The 22,927-nt window shown below is 35.7% G+C and overlaps 1 protein-coding gene across 1 annotated transcript in view; it reads left to right on the top strand.

The window, feature by feature from the left end:
• CADPS2 (calcium dependent secretion activator 2) overlaps nucleotides 1-22,927 on the top strand; it is a 284,280-nt gene that overhangs the window by 190,612 nt on the left and 70,741 nt on the right. Inside the window, exons 13-16 of the mRNA XM_058022230.1 lie at nucleotides 3,190-3,377; nucleotides 14,327-14,428; nucleotides 18,512-18,575; nucleotides 20,646-20,769. Of these exons, the coding sequence (XP_057878213.1) occupies nucleotides 3,190-3,377; nucleotides 14,327-14,428; nucleotides 18,512-18,575; nucleotides 20,646-20,769 (478 nt within the window). The remainder of the gene's footprint in view (nucleotides 1-3,189; nucleotides 3,378-14,326; nucleotides 14,429-18,511; nucleotides 18,576-20,645; nucleotides 20,770-22,927) is intronic.

Raw genomic sequence — 22,927 nt, 5'->3', positions numbered from 1 at the left:
ACACCAAAGAAGGGAGGCAGACCCATAAGCAATACGTGGGCATGTGTGCATTACCTGAACTGCAAGTAACAAAGGGGAGTCTAATCATTAGACAAAAGCAAATACAATGTGATCTCTCTATCAGAATGAATGTTTTCCACATTCAAATACCATCATTACCATCATAAAAGGCAAGATGCTTGCTGCAGTTTCCTTTTTGTACAATCATTATCCGTGCTGTGCTTTGCAAACTAGTTGAGGATGGGGCTGCTTCAGGTTTTGTTTTCATTAGGGAAGAAAACCAGCAGCAATCTCATGGAAGTTCATCAGATTATCCACACTTGTTAAACAGGTTTGTATGGGGCAGACCTTTTAACTTCCTGAGGCTTTATTTTTCACCTCATATTACACCTGGAATAGTGATCTCTCGCTAAGAATCCAAAATGCCTCATAGCAAATAAATTTTTTTTCACTTTAATGTCTCAATAGCAACAAAAAAAAAAAAGATAATGGGGATTTTTGCTTATTTTTCCATTGTTCTGACTAGTCTTGTAACACAAAGATAATAATTGGAATTTTTAGGATTGTTGCAGTTGCTAAAAAGGGGGAAAATTATTATTTGATGAGAGTTGCCTCCTTTTTAAAATACTGCCAGATACATATGTATAGAAAAGTTAAAGGATTCATTTTCTGTCTGTGGGTTGCACACTGTATCAAAGAGGCCTGAAGGTACATCTGTACAAAGTAATTGGCACTCAAAGAGAAAATGGTTAGCTTTCTACCAGTGCATTGGGGTCAAACTCTTTTTTATAATAATAATATAGTAAGACACTTAATATAACCTTGAAATCAGGAACTTTTAGAAGAGGTTAGGTGAAATGCACAGTGCTATAGCAACCATAAAGCAGATGTATTTCTCGTCGTTCTTTTTTTAAATTCAGCTTTAAATAAGTGGAATGGGTGATTTTTTTTAATTGCATATTTAACTACATTTTTTTATTTTAAAAAAATTGGGAATGTCAAGGTAACAATAGAATAGATGGACATGTAAGTGTGATTTTTCTCTTCTCTGACAGCTCATTTCCCATAATCTTTTAGAAACAATTCATCCCTTATTTCAAAAATACCACATATGTGCAACCACACATATGACTTGTAAAAAAAATTTTAAACCATAGGAATTAATATTATGCAAAGTTCTGTTATTTAAAAAATAATCTGTTAATTATTATGTAACCTAAATTTCTCCAATTCTACATTCTTCTTGGAATAGGAAGAGTTTTGAGGGGATGGGGAATTTTGGGGTTGGGGTTTTTTTTCAATTATAAAATGAAAAAATTTGTAGTTATCTAATACCAGTGCTTTGTAGGACATATTATGTGTTTGAGAGACTTGTGCCTGATGTGGGATTGAACAAGGGCAAGAAAGCACACATTTAAATGAAAAACAACCACTCCAACAGATATTTTAAGAGGGATTGAAGTTAAATTAACGAGTTCTTTACAATTTTGTGTTCTTGTCACAATTATATCTTATGAGAATGAGCAGAAATTTTAATAGTTTGCTTTTGTACTGCTAGGCAATGATATGCAACATTTTGTTATGTTTTCCATAAAAACATAGGGAGAGATCAGTGACAATGACAACATCTTGGGAGAATATCAATCACAATAACCACTGTTAATTATATCTAGGGCTAGCATGCATATTATTGCAAAAGTACAGTTAAAATCCGCTTTCTTTCTTCTTGCAGTAGAATACCATATTTTGTGTGAAACACTGTATAAGCTATATGAGGCATTGCAACATAATCAGATTAACATGCTGAGTACTGTTCTGGGTTCTAAAGCTAAGTGTTCTCTAGAAATAGATGAAGCTCCTTAGAAGCAGTGGGAACACCGATTTCAAAGAAATTAATTAGGAGCAAAAATTATTAAATATAAAATACCATTGAGGTGTTCTTGTTTGCAGATAGTATGTTAAATTGAAGAGTTTGAGGAAAATAGAAAGCTGGAATTCTTGTCTCAAACAAGTATTTTTGTGAAGTAAAAAAACCACAGATTTTTTAAAACTGATGTGAATATATTTTTAAGTTTTGTTCAATAGTATTTCTGCTGATATTTTGAACAAATATTAACCATCGGATCTTGTGAAAGTGTTCACAAGCATTAGGGAAATATTGGTGTCCAGCTGCTATATTGATGTTATAAATTCTTTATTTTGCAAAATATTTTGCTTATGCAAGTTATTGGTATATTTGAGTTCAGGTTTTCCTCAATCTCTCTCAACCATTTGATGAGATGGAATGATGAGAGATGATGAGAGGAAAATATCACCATAATCAAAACATGAACAAAGAAAAATGCTTACGTAGAACAGCTGTGCAGTATTTTTAGTTTTCCAAGGTTTATGTTTTTCTCCATGCTGCTTTTTGGAAGCTCACTCTGCTACTTCTTATCATATTTCTGCATCAAGACTCAATTATATTTTTACACTCTGGACTCTCTCAAGAACTGTTTTTATCATGTGAAGGAGTCTGTGCTTTGCTCATGTCTATGTCAGGGTTAAGCTGTTCTCATCAAGACTCTGACCAAGAAATCTCTCAGTAAGCTTGAGAATATCTAATAATTATTTAAGGTCAAATCTTACTCAGGTGGCTTTTAACAAGCTACCTAGCTTTGCATCTCTTTACTAGTAAAAGTTGTTTTAAAGTTGTTAGAAGTGCATGCATGTTACATGGGTAAAGAGTAGAATTGTGGTAAGAATTTTAAAGTTGCAGCCACAGGGAAATGATCATCCAAAAAATGTGCTTTAATGTCTGTGTTGATGTCCTTCAGCATTTCTGAAATTTTATTTTTCATCTTATAATTGATTGATAAAATAAATTATTTTAAATGTTAGTTTATTTTAGATTTTGATATATGACTTAATCTTTGGATGTATTAGCATGTTTTTTTGTAAATGAGGTATTTCATAGTAGTGGTATCTATAACTGCAAATAGTTTCCTGACATTTAATCCTTTCAGTAAGAGGGCTAGTGTAGGGTCTAGTTTCAGTGCTGTCAGCATTAGTCAGATGGAAATCATTCTAATATAAAAAGTTTATGTAATGGGCATATATAAAAATCTCTGTTTCTATTCTTTGTCTGATTTGAAGCTGAGAGTGGGAAGATAAATCTCAGACTGTTGTGTGTGTGTTTTTGCCTTTCAGGGCTGGTTTAGCCCGGGTCAGGTGTTCGTGCTGGACGAGTACTGCGCTCGCTACGGGGTGCGGGGCTGCCACCGCCATCTCTGCTACCTCGATGAGCTCATTGAATACTCAGAAAATGGCTCTGTCATTGATCCAACCCTGCTCCACTACAGCTTTGCATTTTGTGCTTCTCATGTTCATGGTAACAGGTAATTTAATCTTACCTTTTTTAATCCATAGTATTTAAATGCGTAGTCTGAATAAAAGTATTTATAGGCTCTTGCATTCACCAGGCAGGGAACTGCACACAACAGAAATCAGTTCATGAAAGTTTCTTCAGGGGTACTTGAGGTTCCATACAGATTACTGTTAAAAGAAATCTTTTAGCATGTACTTGTTTTCAAGTACAAGTACATGTTTTCAAGCATGTAGTATGTTTTCAAGATAAAAAACTGTTAAAAGGGTAATCTTCTTCATTCTGCATTTGTATTGTGGTACTAAATGGTGTTTCCAGTAAACATTTTGAATAATTATGCAGTTTAAGGGAAATTTTGACTCTTTCTGCAGTCTGTAGCTTAGCAACTAATCATACTATATACTGTGTTCTTCTTTCTGTGCTATTACAGAGAGACATAACATGTATTGGGAATTAGCTGTAAGCCCCAGCCAGGAAGCACTAGGACACTTCTGGAATGCTTTCCACTAGACAGGCAGACTACTTCAGGAGCTTTTGGCCACAGTGGTTGTCTTGGGATGATATCTTCATTCCACTTGCAAGTGAAAAACTTAGAAAAAAAAATAAGTTGTTGCTTTTCTATTTTTGCACATTCTTTAAAAGAAGCAGTGCTTCATCTATCTCTTATTCCAGACTGTGAGGACAAGCTCTGCTGCTGGAGAGCACCACTTGCAGATCACTAGCTCAGGTCAGGAGGGACCACAGGAGATCTCTAGGCAAACCTCCTGCATGAGGCGGGGTCAGTTATGAGGTCCGAACAGGTTGCTCAGGGCTTTTTGCAGCCAGGACTTTACCCTGTTTGAACCTGTCAAATTTCAGTGTAGTTATTTCTATGCCTGGTGTGTACCCCAGAGGGCTCAGTCCACCCCATCACCTCCCTTTCTCCAGGCTGAGCAAGCCCAACTCCCTCAGCCTCACGTCAGAGCACGTGCTCTGGTGTCTGACCATCACGGTGGCAACTCAACAAACTCACTCCCTGTCTTTGAGTGGGAAGTGGAGCAGGCAATCTATCAAATTATAGGAGAACATGAATTTATGTCTATTTTGTGCACTAGAGCTGTAGACTGCTGTATGGAATATGTTTAAGAAGTCCAGAAATAGCAAGGAGAAACCCAATAGATCCTCCCAATGGTCCAATCCTGCCACTAGGGGAAAACATCACAATCCCAAAAGGAAATTACTCTCAGGAAGTCCCCAGACTGAATCTTGATTAGGATTGGAAGAGACATTTTCTGTCCCAAGATGTATGCTTATGTTGCTTTGCTACCAGCCAGGCACAGAGGCTGTTTTACTTGTCCTCAAGCTAGAGAAGAAGAGCTAATCCTTAGGAAGGATATTGTTTCCTTCACTGGCTCAGACAAAGCCTCATCTGGAGCTTGGGATTTGTGACCTGAGTGATTTCATTGGGGTAGACTAACAATATATAATACATGATAATAATATCCAAAATTGAAATGGTTTTGAATGTGCTTGAAACGCTGTCAAGAATCTTAACATTCATACCAGTAAGTTAGGAGATTTCTGGCTTTTATTTGGTAACCTATTCTCTGTAAAAGCCTGCTTCTTCATCGGTTCCTCAACAACCTGACACATTTGTATTTCCTATTGAGTCCAAGTCTTTGTTGTTTCTCGCCTTTTTATTATTGGGTTCAACCTAAGCAGACAAACATATGTGATAATTGCTCAAACTTATTTCAAGAATTCAAAAGAAAGGTAGATACATTTCTTTTTATTTCATAATTTGAGTGAAGGACAACCGTGCACACAGTGCATGAAAATACCTCAGAGAGCACATCATTTACACAGTGGTAAGCACTCTGTATTCTGTCTGTTCCTACAGTACAGATAATCACTGAATAGCATTATGAGTGTTTTAGGAATAAAAGAAGTGTTGAACAGAGAGGGTCTGACTAGAACTGAGATATTGTAAAAAGGAAGAAAAAAGAAACATGAAGAAAGAAAAAAAGTAAGTCAAGGACAGAGGCAGACACACTCACTCAGAATGACAGACACAGATATACGGGCACATAATATGCCCATTCATTCATTTACTGCAGCACTGAGAAATAGTAAAAGGTAAAAGAGAATTTCACAGACAATGCATGACAGGCCAAAGTTCTAGGCTGGTCCCTGGCGTTACACATTTTTGTTTTGTAAGTCAGTCTGGGAATCAGAAAGACCACAGAACAAAGGGCTTTGTACTCTGGCCATGATGTATTTAATTTATATGTTACCTTTGCTTCACAGAGGGAACTTAGACCATCCCCAAGCCTGAGAAAGATCATCAAAATTGATCTTGAAGTCAGGTGGCAGAGGGGCATGTAGAAATGCAGCTATATCTGTAGTTCACATTGTCCATTTCTTTTATGTATGAATTTTAAAATAACAGGCAATCTAGTGACATCAGTCAAACAATCAGATACAAGTTTCTCTCACCTTTGTTTCTGGTGAGGAGAATCTAAATCTGAATCAGCTTTGGCTCTTTCCACCCTTCATATGTTTTCAAAATTCTTCCAACATGTTTTTGAACCTTCAGGTGTCCCCTCTGCTGGTTTTCTGCACTGTAGGACATGAAGCATCTTTCATGCTGCAGGCTGTAATCTTGCAGATTTTAACACAGTACCGTGGTTTTATTTCCAGACACCTGAAATAAACATGCAGAAGTTTTGTTCTTACAGAGCTCCAGGGACGTGTGGAGAACAGAAGATACCTGAGCTCCAGAGTAGGCTGTATGCAGCAGACCTTGTCTCCTGATCTCAGGACTAGAGAACAGTCCCCAGCTCCTTTTTATTCTTTCCTGAGATGAAGAGGTAGACAACAACTTCTGCTAGATTTATCAAGCATACTTGTACTTTGTGTGTCTTATGCCAGTGTTGTTGGTTTAGGAACAGAAATGTTTACTCAGGGTCAAACACAATGTGCTGAGTCCTAGATTGAGAAATTAAAAGCTTATTTGTTCTTTTCCTTTCCTGTTTGTTAGTCCATTACAACTGGGCTAGCAAACTGCTTATGTAGAAAAGGTATTTCTGCTTTTGTAGATGATAGTCTTAAGACATTCTCTTCCTAAATAGCCAACAAGGAAAATATTTCACTAAAAAATAGCTGTGCTGTGTTTAAACAAATATACATCCTTGGTTTTGAGTCAGCTATTTTATTTTCTTCTGTAAATAAAATAATCTTTCATTGTCTGTACTTGTGGTGCTATGTGGATTTACTGTACCATCTCCTTTGGCTTCTCATCACCATGATTTTCTTTTAAAATATTCCATGGTCGTTCATATGAAATATTCTATATAGTCCTCATCAATATAGTTATTTCACAAGTAAACTTTTTGCTTTGGACTTATGCATAAATTTATTGCTGGTGAAGGTGAAATGGGCAGAACAGGGAACGATAGGACATTCCTGAATGATGACATTTCAGTCTAAACAGTCCAGGTAGGAGCTATTGTTTTCTTCCCCATCATGTTCACTCTTGTCTACTTTTCATGCTGTGACTTCTATTTAGTCCCTCTTGTCTGAAATGAATGCTGGTGGGTATCACATGAAGTGTGAAGTGACTTCTTTCCACCTGCTGAGTTACAGACTGAATTGAAAAATTCAAAATTCAAACATATTCCCGTGTTATAACTTTTCTTATTCAGAAAGGTATCTGATGAAATGGAAGTTCAGATATGAGAAGTGAATGTGAAAGTAAGACTACAAAAATCAGTATATAACTGAAGATGAACAGATTGGGAGTTTTTGTCTTTATTGTAAAAGCTTCTTCACAGGTGTGTTTCATAGAAGAACAGTCATATTGAGTCAGGGCTCTTCAAACCAGTCAGTCATTTGTCTCCAGCATTGACCTGCTTGGAGTAAAAGAAGAGCAAGCATGTGCAATATTTCCTCTTTCTGACTCCCAGCTCTCTGCAGCTCAGAGTATTCCCTGTTTGGTAACCTGGAGTGAGTCTTTATTTCAGATACTTGTCCATTGCCCCCCTGAACCCTTTTCACCCTCAGCACCTTGGGCAGCAAGTTCCACAACTCAGCCTCCTCTTGCTTGAAGAACTATTGCTTTGAACTTGACTCCTACACATCTCATTTCATGCTCTGCTGCTATTGGAGACGTAAAGGAGAAAAAAGAAAAATCCTGTTCTGTCTCTTTACTATTTAAGAATCAAGAATTGAAGTGAACAATACAATGATTGCATTGGACAGAAGTTGTCTGCTAGTTGCTTATCCTTTTCTGGTGTTTCCCAGTGTTGATTTGCTCCTTTGACTGGTACTGAACAGGGACAATTTAATGGAATTATCCATCATAAAACCAGGATCTCCATTCTGAACAACAACTGTGTTTTCCTTACATTTATCTATGTTTGCCATTGTTTTTTGTTGTATTGCTACCTGATTTCATGGGGTCTTTCTGGAATTCCACACTATGCTACATTACTATCATTAAAATTACATTTTCTATCACCTCAGTTCTCAGCTGTTAGCCAGGTAATTTCTAAATACTATAAAATAGCTCAAGTCCCAGCACAAATCTCTGCAGAACTTTACTGATAACATACCTTCATAGCAGGTACTCACCTCTCTAATTTTAAATGTAAATGTAGGAACTTTTACTGGGACACTGTATAATTGCCTTTAAAGCCTTTGATTAGGGACTGTCAAAAGAGCTTTGGAAATCCAGGTATTTCATATGAATCAGGTCACACTCATCCACCTGTTTCCAATCCTTTCTGAGAACTCCAAGATCAGAAGGTAAGATTTCTCTGTCTTATGGCTTCAAAGCCATGCAGACTTGGCGATTGGTAATATTTACCCAAATTTCCTTACTTTTATCCTTATCCTTATGTTATAGTTCCTTCTGACTTTCTGGGATGCATGTAATACTTACTGGCCTGTATTTCCCTTGGCAGCCTGGAGATTTTTTCTGATATTTATCCTCCCATTCTGATTCTTATCTCCCATTCCCCAGAAGTTCTTGATGAGAACTTTCACATACCTGCAGGTAATTCAGGTCGCCAGGTGGTCCTGACAATTTACTGCTGTCTATTTTTCTCATTTGTTCCATAAAGGGGTTTCTTTCATTGTCTTCATTTTTAAAACGTATTATGCTGAAAGTGAAGTGTCCTTATGCTGTGGACAAGGAAGGGTTCCAGCATAGAAGTCTTCTTCATAATTATTTACTTCATGATAATACACCAGTACAAAAAAATCATCTTCTAGTTCTGTAGTAGCCTTGCCCTCTCTGAAAGCTACTTTTAGGTCCTTGCCATCATTTGGCAGTGTAGATTTTCTCTCTGATAGGCTTCTTGCTTTGGTTATGCTTGGAGGAAATAGAGTGGAATAAAGGGTTTCACTTGACAAGAGAAGTGAAACTATGGAAACTTTGGAGAGTGCTATGCATTCATATATTTCTTTTCATTTTTTGTGTTTTGTGGTAAGAAACATTATTGCAATTTTACACTTTGTGTCAAGTCAAGTCATAAAAGAATGTTCAGAGAAATCACCCCTTTTAAATCTGGAACAAGGAAATTCATGAAAATAAAGAAAATAGTATCATTACATTGCTCCATCTCTTCTTACTTTTTTCTGGAACTTCTGAATAGGCATTTTATTCTCTGACTAACTTAACTTCAAAGTAAGGTTGTCTGTATCTTCATAAGCTCTCCTTAATTTTGTGTCATTCATAAACAATATGGAATATGACTTAAAATAAAATTCCAGAACTTTAGTCAGTGGTTTCACCATTTATCTGCGCATGGTCACCATCTGACATGAAACGTTTTGTCCAGTTGATCTCTTCCCAGGAGTGTTACGTTTTCACATGCGCAGCTTTATATATAAAATATTTTTATATCATGTGGACTTGTTCTTAGATGGTTTTCCTCAAAAAAATGTTGCTAACAGGATTTTGTGGAACATTTTGGTTTTAAGGACTTGAAAATGTTTCCTCTTCCTGTGGTGTTTCTTATTCTCTCTCAATCCTACATGTTCTGTCTGTGTTGTAATTACAGCAGGTGCAAGGTCTACTTCTACTGGTTTTTATTGGCAGATGGACCTTCTGCTTCAGTCCTAGATCTGTTCCCAGGCTGTCCAGCAGCTGGAGGAAGGCGCCTGAGATCCCTTACAGTGTGGATCTTTAGGGAAGTTAGTGTGTAACATCAGTCTGCTAGTCTCTCTCGTGTTTGGTACAGCATCTAGAGATGTAACAAGAGTCTATTGTTTTTGCAGTTTGTCTCATTTTTCTATCAATCATTTAAAATGAAAATTGTGAGAGTGGATTTCTCATCCTTAAACCCATGTTTTTGTTCAGAAGTCATTTGGTATCAGTCACTATTTGCCCAGAACAATGGAATGAGAAAATGACCTTTTAGGATTGATACGCTATGTGAGTTTGTGCTGCTAAAGGAGAAGCAGTATTCTCTCAATAAAAAGCTATCTCTCTTCTTCCAAGTGAACATAATCTTCCCTTTTTTCTGAGGCTTGTGGGCACTGTTGAGAATAGAAGTTTTGCACTAGGCCCTGTGTCGAGCACCTTGCATCTTCCAGTTCATCCTTCTTTTTTTGGAAGCTGATCATGTCCAAGGTATATGAAACACAGAGGTAGGCTTACCATCCCTAAACATTATACAATATTTTATTAATAATTTCAACTAATTCCTGCCTTTACATAATCCTATATAAACCTTATATAAATGACATGATATTAATACATGCTTTGCTTTTCAGTAGAAAATATAACTGCATAAAAGATTATTAAAATTAACCCAATGTATGATCTAATCTGTTTTAGTGACCTTCAGGATTGATCTTTTTCGTTCCGTTGTGAAAAAAGGGCATGACCTGTAAGCAGATGTCAGAGCAGCCTGGGAACTTCATACAGCAGAAGGCTCTATTGTGCCAGTTTTGTGTCAGAAATATTCGAAGAATAGTTAATATAAACAAGAAAATGCTCAATCTTCAAGTGTCTGCTGGTTAAAGCTGTGTTTGAATGCCATGCAGTAATGCACTGTCTTCATTTTCAGTGATAACAAGACGTCTGCTCTGTGCTCTTATGAGCTGATAGTGGAAATCATCATTCTTACATTTCTGTAACATAAACCATGGACTCTACAAAAGCCTTAGTATAGTTGCATTTTAAAGGAAAATTTGTGTATTTAAGTTATTGAATATAAAGTCCTATAAACAGGTAATAAAAATTGTACATCAAATTCTAAAAAATTTAATCTTTGGTTTTCTAAGAAACAAACAGTCAAACAAGCAGTTTATCTTGGTAATTTGAAATTTGTCACTGTTCTTTCATTTGATTGTACATCCTGCTGGATATAAAAACAAGTGCTTTCAGAAAGCATGGAAGTCTTCTAGAACGATTTATTTCTAGAAGAAAGATGCCTTTAAGTTTGGTTTTGTTTTTTCTATGTCTTAAATACCTTAACTGAAGTAGGTTTTTTTTATTATTTTGTTTTTCATAATGATTTTCCATCTTGATCTAGCAAGATGGCAAATTCTTTTTGGTCAGCCTTACTGTTCATACCTGTGTGTATGTTAGAATATCAATCTGTACATTACTCTCCGCATACTCCTTTTTTTTCATGACACACCAAAGTGATTATCTGTGTTTTTAATGAAGAAAACACGTTGAAGATACTTTTATAATTTTTAAAACATGTAAAGATGCAAAATTCACCAGTATCAATGATGTTCCAGTGCAAGAAAGGCATGTTCAGTTAGTATTTCCAAGGCAGCCTTGCTTAAGGTAACAATTCTCTCTCTGAGAGGCCACTAGGAGAAGCTGTTTCCAAAGTTGAGGGCTGGGAACAATCCACAGCCAACCCAGTGTCCTTATCTAATTCCTCTTGGAACAAGAATACAGTTTTATCTTACCTGTTGCAGGTCTTCACAGTAATTTAATCCTACAATTCATCAAGTGACCTCTGCAAATTATTGCAGGTTTTAAGACCTCTAGAGATCAAAATAATTCTAGATGATGCTCCAAGCCTTAAAGGATTATATAATGTGAGGAAAAACAGATCATTGCAACAGGAAAACCAAAATCCACTGCCTAACCAGTCAGCTTCTCTAGGGTAACTGTCAGGACAATAATCTTGCAAGATTTTTGCAGTAAAAAAGTAAGTTTTGAAATTCTGATCAACCATTACTTTTGGTTCATTATTTAAGTGGTTCATGGTTGAACAGCTACTTTCCACTTGAATTTAGTAGCTCTAGTTCATTAGATATTTATTTCAAATCTCTTCTGATATTTAAGTCTGAGTGAATTAATCAATTTCACTTGTGGCCAGAGACAACATTATATCTGTGCCAGTTAGACTGTGATCTAAGCAGGTGAGACAAGCCAATCCAAATCCAATTGACAGAGTCCTCAAAAAATGGTAAACTAATATAAGTGAGAGAGAGAAGGCTACTCGGGTTTTGAATGTTCACTCTTTCACCTAGTTCTCTAATTCTAAAAAACGTTGTGAACAATAAGGAGGAAAAAGAGTTTGGAGGAAAGGAAAATTCATTATCCATTACCTTCTTGAGATGATGTTGAAATGAAAACTCTTCTAAAGACAGTCCATCACTTTTCTGGCTGCGTTCTTGTAAGAGAGTTCCCAGGCTGCAATATCAAAGCTTAGTACTAGTTTTGCATTGAAAAAAATCAAGTCCATTACATTTGAGACAGCAGGAAAGGCACATTTGTTGTTGCTTTTTAATTGCAAAATAGTTCTGGCATAGTTTATGGATGGCCTAAACCTTTGAAAACTAAATGACTGTATGAGTCTGATTTTCCTTGCTTAAATAAAAGTAACCAGATCAAAGCAATGCTATTTATTTTATGCAGTCTTCAAAGTAAATAAAGAAAAAAATATCCATAAGATTAAATTACTGGAAATACTGAAATATTTATTTATTTTTAATATTTCAGCTTATCTCAGAAACAGGTGTTTTTTTTCCATTGATTCTTTTCTAATCAGTAGTAGGTATATATTCCCCAAAATAGAAAAATTATCACCAGCATGATATGTCTCAGGACTCTGTTGCAAAAATGCATTTTTATATTGTTGTTGCAATGAAGTTTGCAAGAAGAGACAAACTTGTGGTTTAGACTTTGTGCTATTTTCTGGAAGCATGTTTTCAAGAGGTGAATTTTTCAGTGCTATAGGTGGTCATTTTCCAAAACCTTTTTGTGTACTCCTCTTTCTGGGACATCTGCTTCTATGCAAACATATATTTAGCAGTTCTGAAAATTTTAGTTGTTGTCTACAAGGTTCCTAATGACAGCAAACTCAGTGAAGTGACAGGTCCCTGGTACATAGTGATCCCAGCCTTAGTGCAGGATGACAGATATGACATCCTACTGGCTCACCTTTTTCACTTACTGTTATCTGCACCCCTAGGTCTTTCCTGACACATATATGACATGCCTCAGCGAGGCTTAATATGACAGAACTATTTACTTTATCAGTCCAGAGCACAACCTCTCCTGACAATGAAATCAGACAGTGCAATTTACTAAAATTTGAGTTCATTCTGTTTGTCAGAAGGCTGAGGTAAAGTATCCTGGCATCCATCAAAAGAGAGTAGATAAGTTTTTTGCTCTTTCACATCAAATTTATACAACGGTGCATTGATGTGCCTCACTACTCCCATCCCCACCACATCTGATTTTTTATTGTTGTCTTCACAATAATTTAAGGAAATCAGGCATTCTTTCCACCTTGACTTGACAGGTCACAAATATAAGTGATTTAAATGGTGAGAGAATTGTTCAAGTCGTGACCAGGTAGCAACTTATCCCTTCTAGGCTTAAATATAGTGCAGAAAGTCAAAGTACCAATTTTGGAAAAAAAGATGCTCATAGAATCCTAGAATGATTCTTGGAACATTCAGAATGTTCCAAAAAAGAATGTTGTCTTTCTTTATGTTATTTTACTGTAATTTTCTCAGTTCTAGAAACACTGAGATAGTTTTGGAGGCTCTGGAGAAGATACAGGGCAGAGCCACACATAGTGTCAGGTTCACAAACTCAGGCGACAAGCAGTAGCTTATTTGTTACCTTGGAGCAAGAAGTTAAGAAAGTAACAGGAACATTTCAGATACTTCTTTTTACTGTATGCTGTATGTGGGGAAGTTGTGACTGCATGGGATAAATAATGTTTGGGAGCTGTATATATAATTCTGTTTTTACTTTTTTCATAATTTTAATATAAATACATTAGTAACACCTTTAGGCTAAGACTTTAGACTAAGTGTATGTTTAACATACTAAATATAAGCTTATTTTTAATTATTGTGACTCAAATTTGATGCTTAAAAATGCCAAAGCTTTTGGTTTTTAAAGACTTTTTCGTTGCATCTTTAATACTGCATCTATATGGAAGTCTTGATTACATGATGCTATTTGTCAATATAGGATGGGGAATCAAACTCTATCCTCACTATGCAGGATTCCTAGGTGCTGCCTGCTGTGGCTTTTCTCACTCCAGTTTCCCTCCCACCTTTACTTTGAAATCACTTTTAGCTATATTGTGCCTCTAGGAAAATAAACAGAAGATTCAAGGAGATGAAATTTAACAAGATTTCAGTAGACCTGTCTACTCTAACAATAGTACTAATTTTTTTTTTTGAGAAAAGATATTGTCTTTTGAAAGGATTTGGGAGAACTACATGCAAACTTGTGTTCATATTGAGATGATGTAGAAACTTAGAAACTTAGGACTTGAATTCAAAAGTTCAACTCAAAAGAGAAATTTTTGTCCAGCCTGTTCTTTAGCTATATTCACAAGTAACTGTTTATCCTTGGAGACAATGAGGAAGAGGAAAGGGAAGTTAACACTCACATTAAATGAAAACTTTAGAATTAAAGATCATTGTCCACAGACAAATCAGCATGAAGGGATATCAATGGTTATTAAACATTTCATATTACAGGCCAGATGGAATTGGAACGGTATCTGTGGAAGAGAAAGAAAGGTTTGAGGAAATTAAGGAGAGACTTTCCTCCCTTTTGGAAAACCAAATAAGCCATTTCAGGTGAGTGTATAATTTATTCAGTGAATACTACATTTTTTCTGGAAGAGTTTTCTCATGGTATTTAATTATGGTCTTGAATGAGTGGAATGAAAATAAAATGGTCTGCTTACAAAGGAATAGCTTAAATATGGAATGATTTATTTACACAAGCGGTTGTACTTGAAATTTGTTTGTGTAATATGTGAGTTTATAGATATGATACAAAAGATTATGCAATAATACAGGCCTTGATTTTGTGGATTTTTTCAAAGTTCAAGCTTTGTGTAACTCTAACCAAGAAAATTGTCTGAATGAAAGTGACTGTGCCATAACTATTTCTGAATTACTATGGATCAAGAAAATCATAGGAGTAGAGAACATCTTTAATAGAAGGCAGCTAAAACTTTTCTTGCTGTCTAATTTAATTTTCTTAGTTTCATTATATACTTGTCTTTCTTAAGTTAAGGTTCATCATGCTCAATGAGGAGTTTGTCGTATTAAGGACTGTCAGTACCAGCAGAAGATGTTTAGAGAAGGGGTATGAGAAACAGAGGAAACATGGGATTTCCTGCTGTTTTGCAGCAATTGATGGTTTATGAAACTTAGTATAAAAATTGCAGATAGACCACCAAACCTGTTACTTTGTCACACTAAGCTAACCTATCTGCCACTATTCTGTCAATCTGATTCTTTTAGACTGTATGTATAGATTTTTTTTTTGCCTCTGTATCACATCATAAGAACCAGTTCCACAGTTTAAATAGTTCTTTGTGAATCAGAACTTTTGTTTGGCAGGATTGACTGTGAGTTTCTTGAATGCCTCTCTGGTCTGATGAGGTAAATATCTGGTATTCAGTGTCATCGTCGGTCATTGGGGATTTTTTTGAGCATAGAGGACATAGCAGCCTTCACTTGGGACTTCATATGCATATTGAACTAAAAAGAGCTAGAGCTCTCCTTGGAGAGTATTCCTTTCACGGAAAAACGACAGTCTTTCCTTTCCTCTTTCCTCCCTTCCAAGGGAGCAAAAGCTCTTGCAGGAGAAATGGTACAAAGTGCTCCCTAACTTCAGGCCTTCACATGCATGAGCCTAATTAGAAAATGTATAATAAAGTCTAAATGATCTTTTGAGTTGGAACAAATAAACATCCCCATCATGTCTGCTGACCTACGCATTAGAGTTACATTGATGAGCTTGGGCTGCAACAGAGACCATAGAACATTTCTGCCTCAGTCTTGGTGGATTTTGAGCAAATTTGAACAGTATTAGAAATCCCTCCTTGAGAGCAGTTAAATGTGTCATTCAAATATGAATGACTTCGTCCTTCAGAGGACTCTAAGGTTTGCCTTAAAATCCTGTTTGATCAATACAGACAAACTGTGCTCTGCCAGGTGAGGAGTAATTGCAATTTCTTACTGTGAACAAATATTAGAAATAAAATAAAATAAAAGGTGAACTGTCTGGATTTCAACGAGGATAGTGGCATAATACTGAAGGAAAGAAAAAAGATAGTGCTTTAGAATCTGAATTTATAAAGCTTATAAGGTCACAATATAGGACATCCTGACAAAGCATTGGTAGTAATATTTTAAATAAAACCTTGACTCAAGACATGTATAAGGGTCCCCTCCATCAATTAACAAAGAATAACCTTGGCTGTCAGATTGCTTTCTTAGGAAAATGTGGTATTAAGACAACTCCATATTTCAGTCCTTCAAAATTGTTATGATAACTGTGAAATGCAGAATATTTGGAAAAATACATTAAGCAGTGAGGATTTATGAAGACTATACACTGAATTTTTCTCTTTGGCCTTACTGTCCTTGAATGCCCTGTATTCCTTGTCATCAGATGATCCCACCATCTCCCAGGCTGGTTTCTTGCTTCCACTGTCCTTTCTGCTGGCAGTTTGGGCACCCATGCGCTTTGTTTGTTACATTTCCTAGAATGTTTCAGAGACTTTCACGCCCTCCATTTCACATAAGTTTTATTATTTTTAAATGCCAGATTCTCTGTGGTAACCCCTTTATCTTCCTCATGGAATCACAGAGAGGGTGTCAGATTGTTTGTTACTACTTTGGGTTCTTAATTGTGGCATGCATTTGGCTCCTACTTTTTTGAATTTTACCTCAGGCTGCTTGAAGGTTTCTTGCTTTTTTTGATTGTATCTTTTGCTTTTGTTTTTCAAGTTCTTAATTTTTTTCATAGATCCCATTCTTGCAGTTGTAGATACATGTACTAAATGTACATGTACTGAATTTTCTGGCCTGTTCTCTTTTGCTACATTATTAAATTGTATTGTCTTGTGATTATTACTACGGAGCACCTCTTCTGTTCTGCACCTCTCAAACTATGTTCTCTTCACATTTGAGACTGAATCAAGAATAAGATTTTTTTGTGGCTAAATTAGCTGTTCAAGAAAGCAATTCAAACCTGTGTCCCAAAATATTGTCATTATACCTTGTCCTAATAAGATATCAGTCAAGTGTATATGTCTAGAGCTGAAATTTTGAATTTGCAGCTCCTCTAATCTCACTTAACATTTTGTAATCTCACTGATCATTATAACTAGCAGATGAGTGGTACACTTTCAAGGATCATCAGCATTTTTTTTCCTCTGGAATATGTTGATACTTATTCTAAGCTTTGCCCTCTCTTCATAGCTTATTGTTGTGTGCACTGGTCAGCTGTCATGGGCAGTTTAATTGAAGAGTGCATGTCTCTTCCTGCCTTTTCAGAGCAGCTCTGAACATTTGCTGTGTCCATTTAAGTGACTAGGTCACACCCATCTGGAAAAGATGCTCTCCCTTGCCTGCCAACTGACCTGCGCCTCCCAGTTTTAATATCCCCCCATGGCCTTTTTAATTTTCATTTTCACTGCCATCAGCCTGGTTCCATTTTGATCAACATGCAGTCAGCCCATCCTGTGCTAGTGGCTGTCGTCTAAAGTACTTCTTAAGGCACTTACACCTTTCCTCTCTGTCACCTTCTCTGCCCACTGAGCCTTCTGGTCTCTGCCAGCCTCTCAGGCACCAAATGTGCAAGAGACAATATTTCTGAGAAAGCTATCATGAAGGTCTTGGACTTTAACCTCTTGCCTGGCTGTGTGAATTTTATCTCTGGAGTCCTTACAGAGATAAAAGTAAATACTGGAATTCTCACTGCAGGAAATCCTGTTTTGACCTCATTTATAGGGCTTTATTTTGGCTGACCAAAATGTAGATATAAAATTCACTGGTCTGAATCCTTTTATCATTAGAAAAGATTTCACTAGTGGAAAACATTAGAATAGGAGGCTACTGTTCTCGCTGAGTAATAATAAGAAAAAAATTAATCTCAGCAAAGCAAAAATCCTTTTTCCAATTGGGGATATCCCGTAAGATTTTATAGACAGGATTAAGAGAGGTTACAGTTGCCTGAGAATTGTATTCTCATTGACCTGCTATATTGCATCATTCAGCAGACAAAAATAAAAAAATAAAGCTATGAATGCAATCACTTTTTAATTTACATGATTTTAGGAGTGGGTATGGTTTAAGTTGTAGTTGATAAAATTTATGATAAGTGCTTTTCCAAGGTATTTTTAATATAATAGAAAAAACGCAGAATATCTGACAACATTGATATCTCTAGAAATTAAAATAGCTGACATTTTATCCTTGTCTTAATCTAATTTTAAAATAAAATACTATATACAGAATGTTGCTTCACAGGTCCAATAGCAGTCATGGCTATATGAGAAATAGTACCTCCTTCCAGGAAGATGACAATTAAACTCATCAAAGACCTTTAAATATCCTTCATAGCTGATAATTTGGAAGTGATGCTTTCTGCCTTTTAGGGTTTTTTCTGCACTTAGGCCTAAAATGAAGTGTTGGTGAGCTGATACTGCTGTTATGTGTATGTACTCCATGGTAGACTACTGAAGAGGCTTTCTGCTTTTATTAGTACTTCAGGTATGGGAGTCTTCTGCTAACATAATACAAGTTGTATGTAGATACATCTTAAAGTAAATTCATAAAGCAGCTTTTATAATTCTAATAATTTTATGTTCCTCTTATTTTTTCTTTTTTTAATTTTTTTTTTATTTTTTACTTTTTAAGATACTGTTTCCCTTTTGGACGTCCTGAAGGAGCTTTAAAAGCCACACTTTCATTACTTGAAAGGGTAAGTTTGAGAGCAAAAGTTCTGCTGAGCCTGCATTTTTCTTTTGCATTCAGGTTGCTGAAAGCATACTCATAATTTTACTGCTGTTTATAACTGCTTACTGGAATGATGGTTGGTGTGGTTTTTCTCTCATTGTCTTCCACAGAGGCAAACAGCTGTTTTCTGCAGGAGTTATTTACTGGACTTTCACTTCAAGCCACTGAATTGTAGTCAATGACTCTGGTCCTTTTTTATTAGGACCTTTTTTTATTTAACACTTAGCCAGCATTAACCCTAAAGTGGTACAAGTTTACTCTACAGCCCCCCACTTCCTGCTGTTTATGCCTTCTATGCTGCTGATATTGCCTATACTCATATGTAATATTAAAATCTTTCTCTATAATTTAAATAATATTCAATAAATGCATCATTTGAGTCAATTTAAGAAGCAAAAACTGTACACAGCAAATCTTACATGGGCAGCCATAAATGTCAACTCCTGCCCAGCAAAACCTCTTGTATTGACTGGAAAGGAGAATATCTCATAATGATAAAAGCATCTCAGTCATCTCTGTGGAAAAAGGACTTCAAATTCCAGCAGAGATTCCAAAGGAATTGTATCAGCAGGTGTCTGATGAAGTTATGAATTCGAAAAAGGCTTAGATCCAGGCTGTGTTGCTTTTCCAAAATTTGTGAGGTTTGATCCTGGCAAATATTAGTTATTCTGCAGTGCAGAACAATTCATGGATGGAGATTGTCTCTTAGAAAACCTCTGTCATGTTCAGAAAACACATAGGAAGTCTAGGTATATATGTTTAATTTCACTTAGCATCTCAGTGATTGCAGTGCTGTGTAGCTTCCTTTGTGCTTTTTGAAACATCAATTTCTTCTCCCCTTTCCTGCTGTTGCAAATGATAATGGTGCTCTAACTGGTGCTCAAGCAGCACCACTGTCAATTTTGACTGGGAATAAATGTTCTTTCCTACATTTGTGGATGCACAATAGGTTAGAACCATCTTATTTTACTTGTCTTTGAAAAATTTGGAAAAATTCAGACCAAGAACAAAAGGTTTTGAATACTGTAAATTCACTTGTTGATAACTCAGAAGTTATTAATTGAAAAATCAAGTAAACACTTGATTGATAGAGGAGTCATATTTGTGTACAGCTGTTCTGGAAGCCTGATTTGCAGCAATGTCTTCCTAATAGCCTCTCTGTTGCTGAACCTGTTTCTTTTCTACCATGTCCTTCCCTAGACTGCATCTCTCGCTCTCTTCTTTTAGCAGTAACTTTTAGATATATAAGGGTGTATCTTGTCCAGAGATCCACTTGAGAAGCATTTTTTTAAGGTTGTGAGTTATCAAAAATGTTATTATTTACATGAAAATGTGATAAAACTATGTTGAGTTTTGTTTACACTTACCTGTTGAAAGTTAATGGAGTGCAGAATTAAATTTTAAATGCAAGTGAATTATCAACATTTTTTTAACATTGTAATCCAGAGTATATTATGCTGCATTCATATAAAGCGGTATGGATTCTTGGTTCACCTCACTTGCAATAGGTGAGGTAACAACTCACATGTTTTGAAAACATTTATATGGACTGTTCTTCTACTTGTCCATAATAAAATATTCTGCTGGAAGTTCAATGTTTTCCCTTCCCACTATATAGATGACATTTTTTTCACAGCAAGGACGTGTTGAAGTTGAATAACCTTACCCTGTTGAAGAGTCCATGGTACTGCAATGGTGGAAGCTGAGAACCAAGCCAATTTCCATAATCACATCTTTAGTGGTAACCGTGATCCAGCCCATCCACAGAATGCTCTTGTTCTACTGCTTTCAGTATCACCCAAAGACTGATTGGCATGCTGCAAGATGGCAAACAGGAGGGATAAATACTGTACAGGCAGTCAAATCAGGGCTGAACAGAAACCTTCAAAGATGAAGGTCCACCAAGCTGAAATAGCTCCTTTTTGACTTCTGCCTTTAATCATTATCAGATCTGTAGTAACTTTAGTATACTTTTGTCCTTTTCCTGTGGGGTTTGGGTAATTGTAATGAAGTGGTATAATTGTCTCTGACACAGGTTTTAATGAAAGATATTGCCACTCCTATACCAGCAGAAGAGGTGAAGAAAGTGGTTAGAAAATGTCTGGAGAAGGCTGCCTTGATCAATTACACGCGACTTACAGAATATGCCAAAATAGAAGGTTAGTACAGCAATCAACTGCCGAGGTGGCTGTAAAAGCCAACAATGCCCATTAACTGCATATTCAGTGAGCAGCCTTTTCCCTTTCCAGAACAAACCCCTTCCACAGCAAGGGGAAATGTCTCATTAAAATCTCAGCTGGTGAACTGTGGAGCTTTTTCCTATTCATTGCTTTAATATGCCTCCTGGGACCCTGTTTGAATAAAAGACTAGGACTTCCTAATTTAAGTAGCCCTTTGTTCTTACTTTTGAGTTCTTCATAAAATTAAGAGGTTGTTTATGGGTTATTTTTTATTTCTCTAGCTATTTCTAGTGATTAAACTACTGACAGGAAATTCTTTCCTTAACAGCAGTGTCACTGCCTTGAAATTTGAAAACTATGTATAGATTCTTTTCTGAAGTATTTATAAGGCAGACAAATAGATAAATGCTATTTATTTTTGCTACTGTGTGATCAGATGTATAACAATAATCTGATCATTAAAACCCTAATTACATACTCATTTAACGAATTAAGGGAACAAAATACTAAGTTTGAAGATAATCAGGAGTTTTTCTGAAAGTTTGGTATGTTCTATAAAGTATATCATGAAGTTAACTAAAATTCTGCTTTAAAAAATGGCCAGGATGCACAATGTCATTTTACTATTTGTAAATCTTATGGAGAACAAAAAGGAAGTCATAATAGTCAAATGCTTCTCAAGACAGACTTTTATTCTCCATGAAGTACAAAAAGCTAGAGATACTCCTGTCCAAATGTATTCAAGAACAGAAAGCTGTATGCACTGGATTTTTGGAGCTAGAATTATTCTTAGGAAAATATTGTAGGATTAATTCTGTTTTTTTAAAAATACAAATTTTATGCATATTAATTTTTTAAAATAGCATATATTTCTAGCAATACACCAGAAGAAACAGAGCTAGCTTAGGAACAAATTGAAGAAGCCTCAAATATTTAGCAATATTATAAAGCCAACTTTTTTCCCATTTGTATCTCTGCTCAAATTCTCTGAAAAACATGAGTTAACCGATCTCACAGGTGATTAACAAAAGATCCATCTTATCACTATAGCAACCAGTATTATATCATGGAAGTAACAACATGAAACCATCCTAGTAACCAGTTTATCATAATTAATTATGATATCATGTTGTGTTAAAGAGAAAAAGGATGAATATTAAACCTGTTCTGGAAAATGAAAGGGAAAAAAAGAATGTTTTCCTTAGTTTTTTTATATTTCTTTATTCATAAAGGGAAATGTTAATGTTCAGTATTTAAGTCATGTATCAAACCTGTTGAAACAATGAGTATAAAAATAGAAACATTTTTTATAATTTGAAAAAAAGCTTGTAAAAGATACCTGACAATAAAATGGATTGGAAAGGTTTTTGTCATGATGTAAATAAATCTTTTCCCAAGATTTTTTACTGTATCCTAGACAATTGTGGGACCTCCCCTGAAGTAGCAAAGTTTGCACTTTAAGATATTCACACTGTTAACACTGAGTAAGCTGGAACAGAACATGAAACTGACTCCCATATTTCGACTTGCAATTTTCTTTTTTGGATTTATTGCCTTTTGGTTGGAACCCAACTAGATTTCTTTAAGTAGTTTTACACTCATGTAGATATAAACCCAAAGCACAGCACATCATTGCATATATAAAGAGAAATAGGTGAAGTACTTTTGTGAGAATAAAGCACTGTTGAAAGTGAAGGACTCCAGCATCGTAACATCAGAAAATTCAATGCACTGGATTTCAATGGCAATGAGACCTGTATTGATGTCTTTTCGTACTCTGGTCATTACAAACATCCTACTTTTGTACCAATATAAATGTAATATTTTTCAGCAATGGGTTTCATTCTGCTTCTTTAGGTTTATAGGAGCATTGTTGTATCTGTGCACTGAAGTTTCATTCTTCTCTTCAAAGTAATTTATGCTAGTGTTTGCATTAAATGCTTACTCCTCAAACTGCATACAGGAAGCATAGAGTCCTTATCTTTATAATATTACTGATGTCCTCAAATGTGGCTGGCACATCTTTTGGAGAATTTTGTCCTTTGACTATTTATTTACGGAACAACATCATATTAGTTGGTCAAAAGGTAAATATTACAAGATAATATCAGCTATAGACCAATAGCAAATACCTAAA

Source organism: Melospiza georgiana, chromosome 4 (genome assembly GCF_028018845.1).
Source record: "Melospiza georgiana isolate bMelGeo1 chromosome 4, bMelGeo1.pri, whole genome shotgun sequence".
In the NCBI taxonomy this organism is placed as follows: Eukaryota; Metazoa; Chordata; class Aves; order Passeriformes; family Passerellidae; genus Melospiza; species Melospiza georgiana.
Note: the sequence above shows the minus strand (reverse complement) of the source record. Positions and strands in the feature narration are given on the sequence as shown.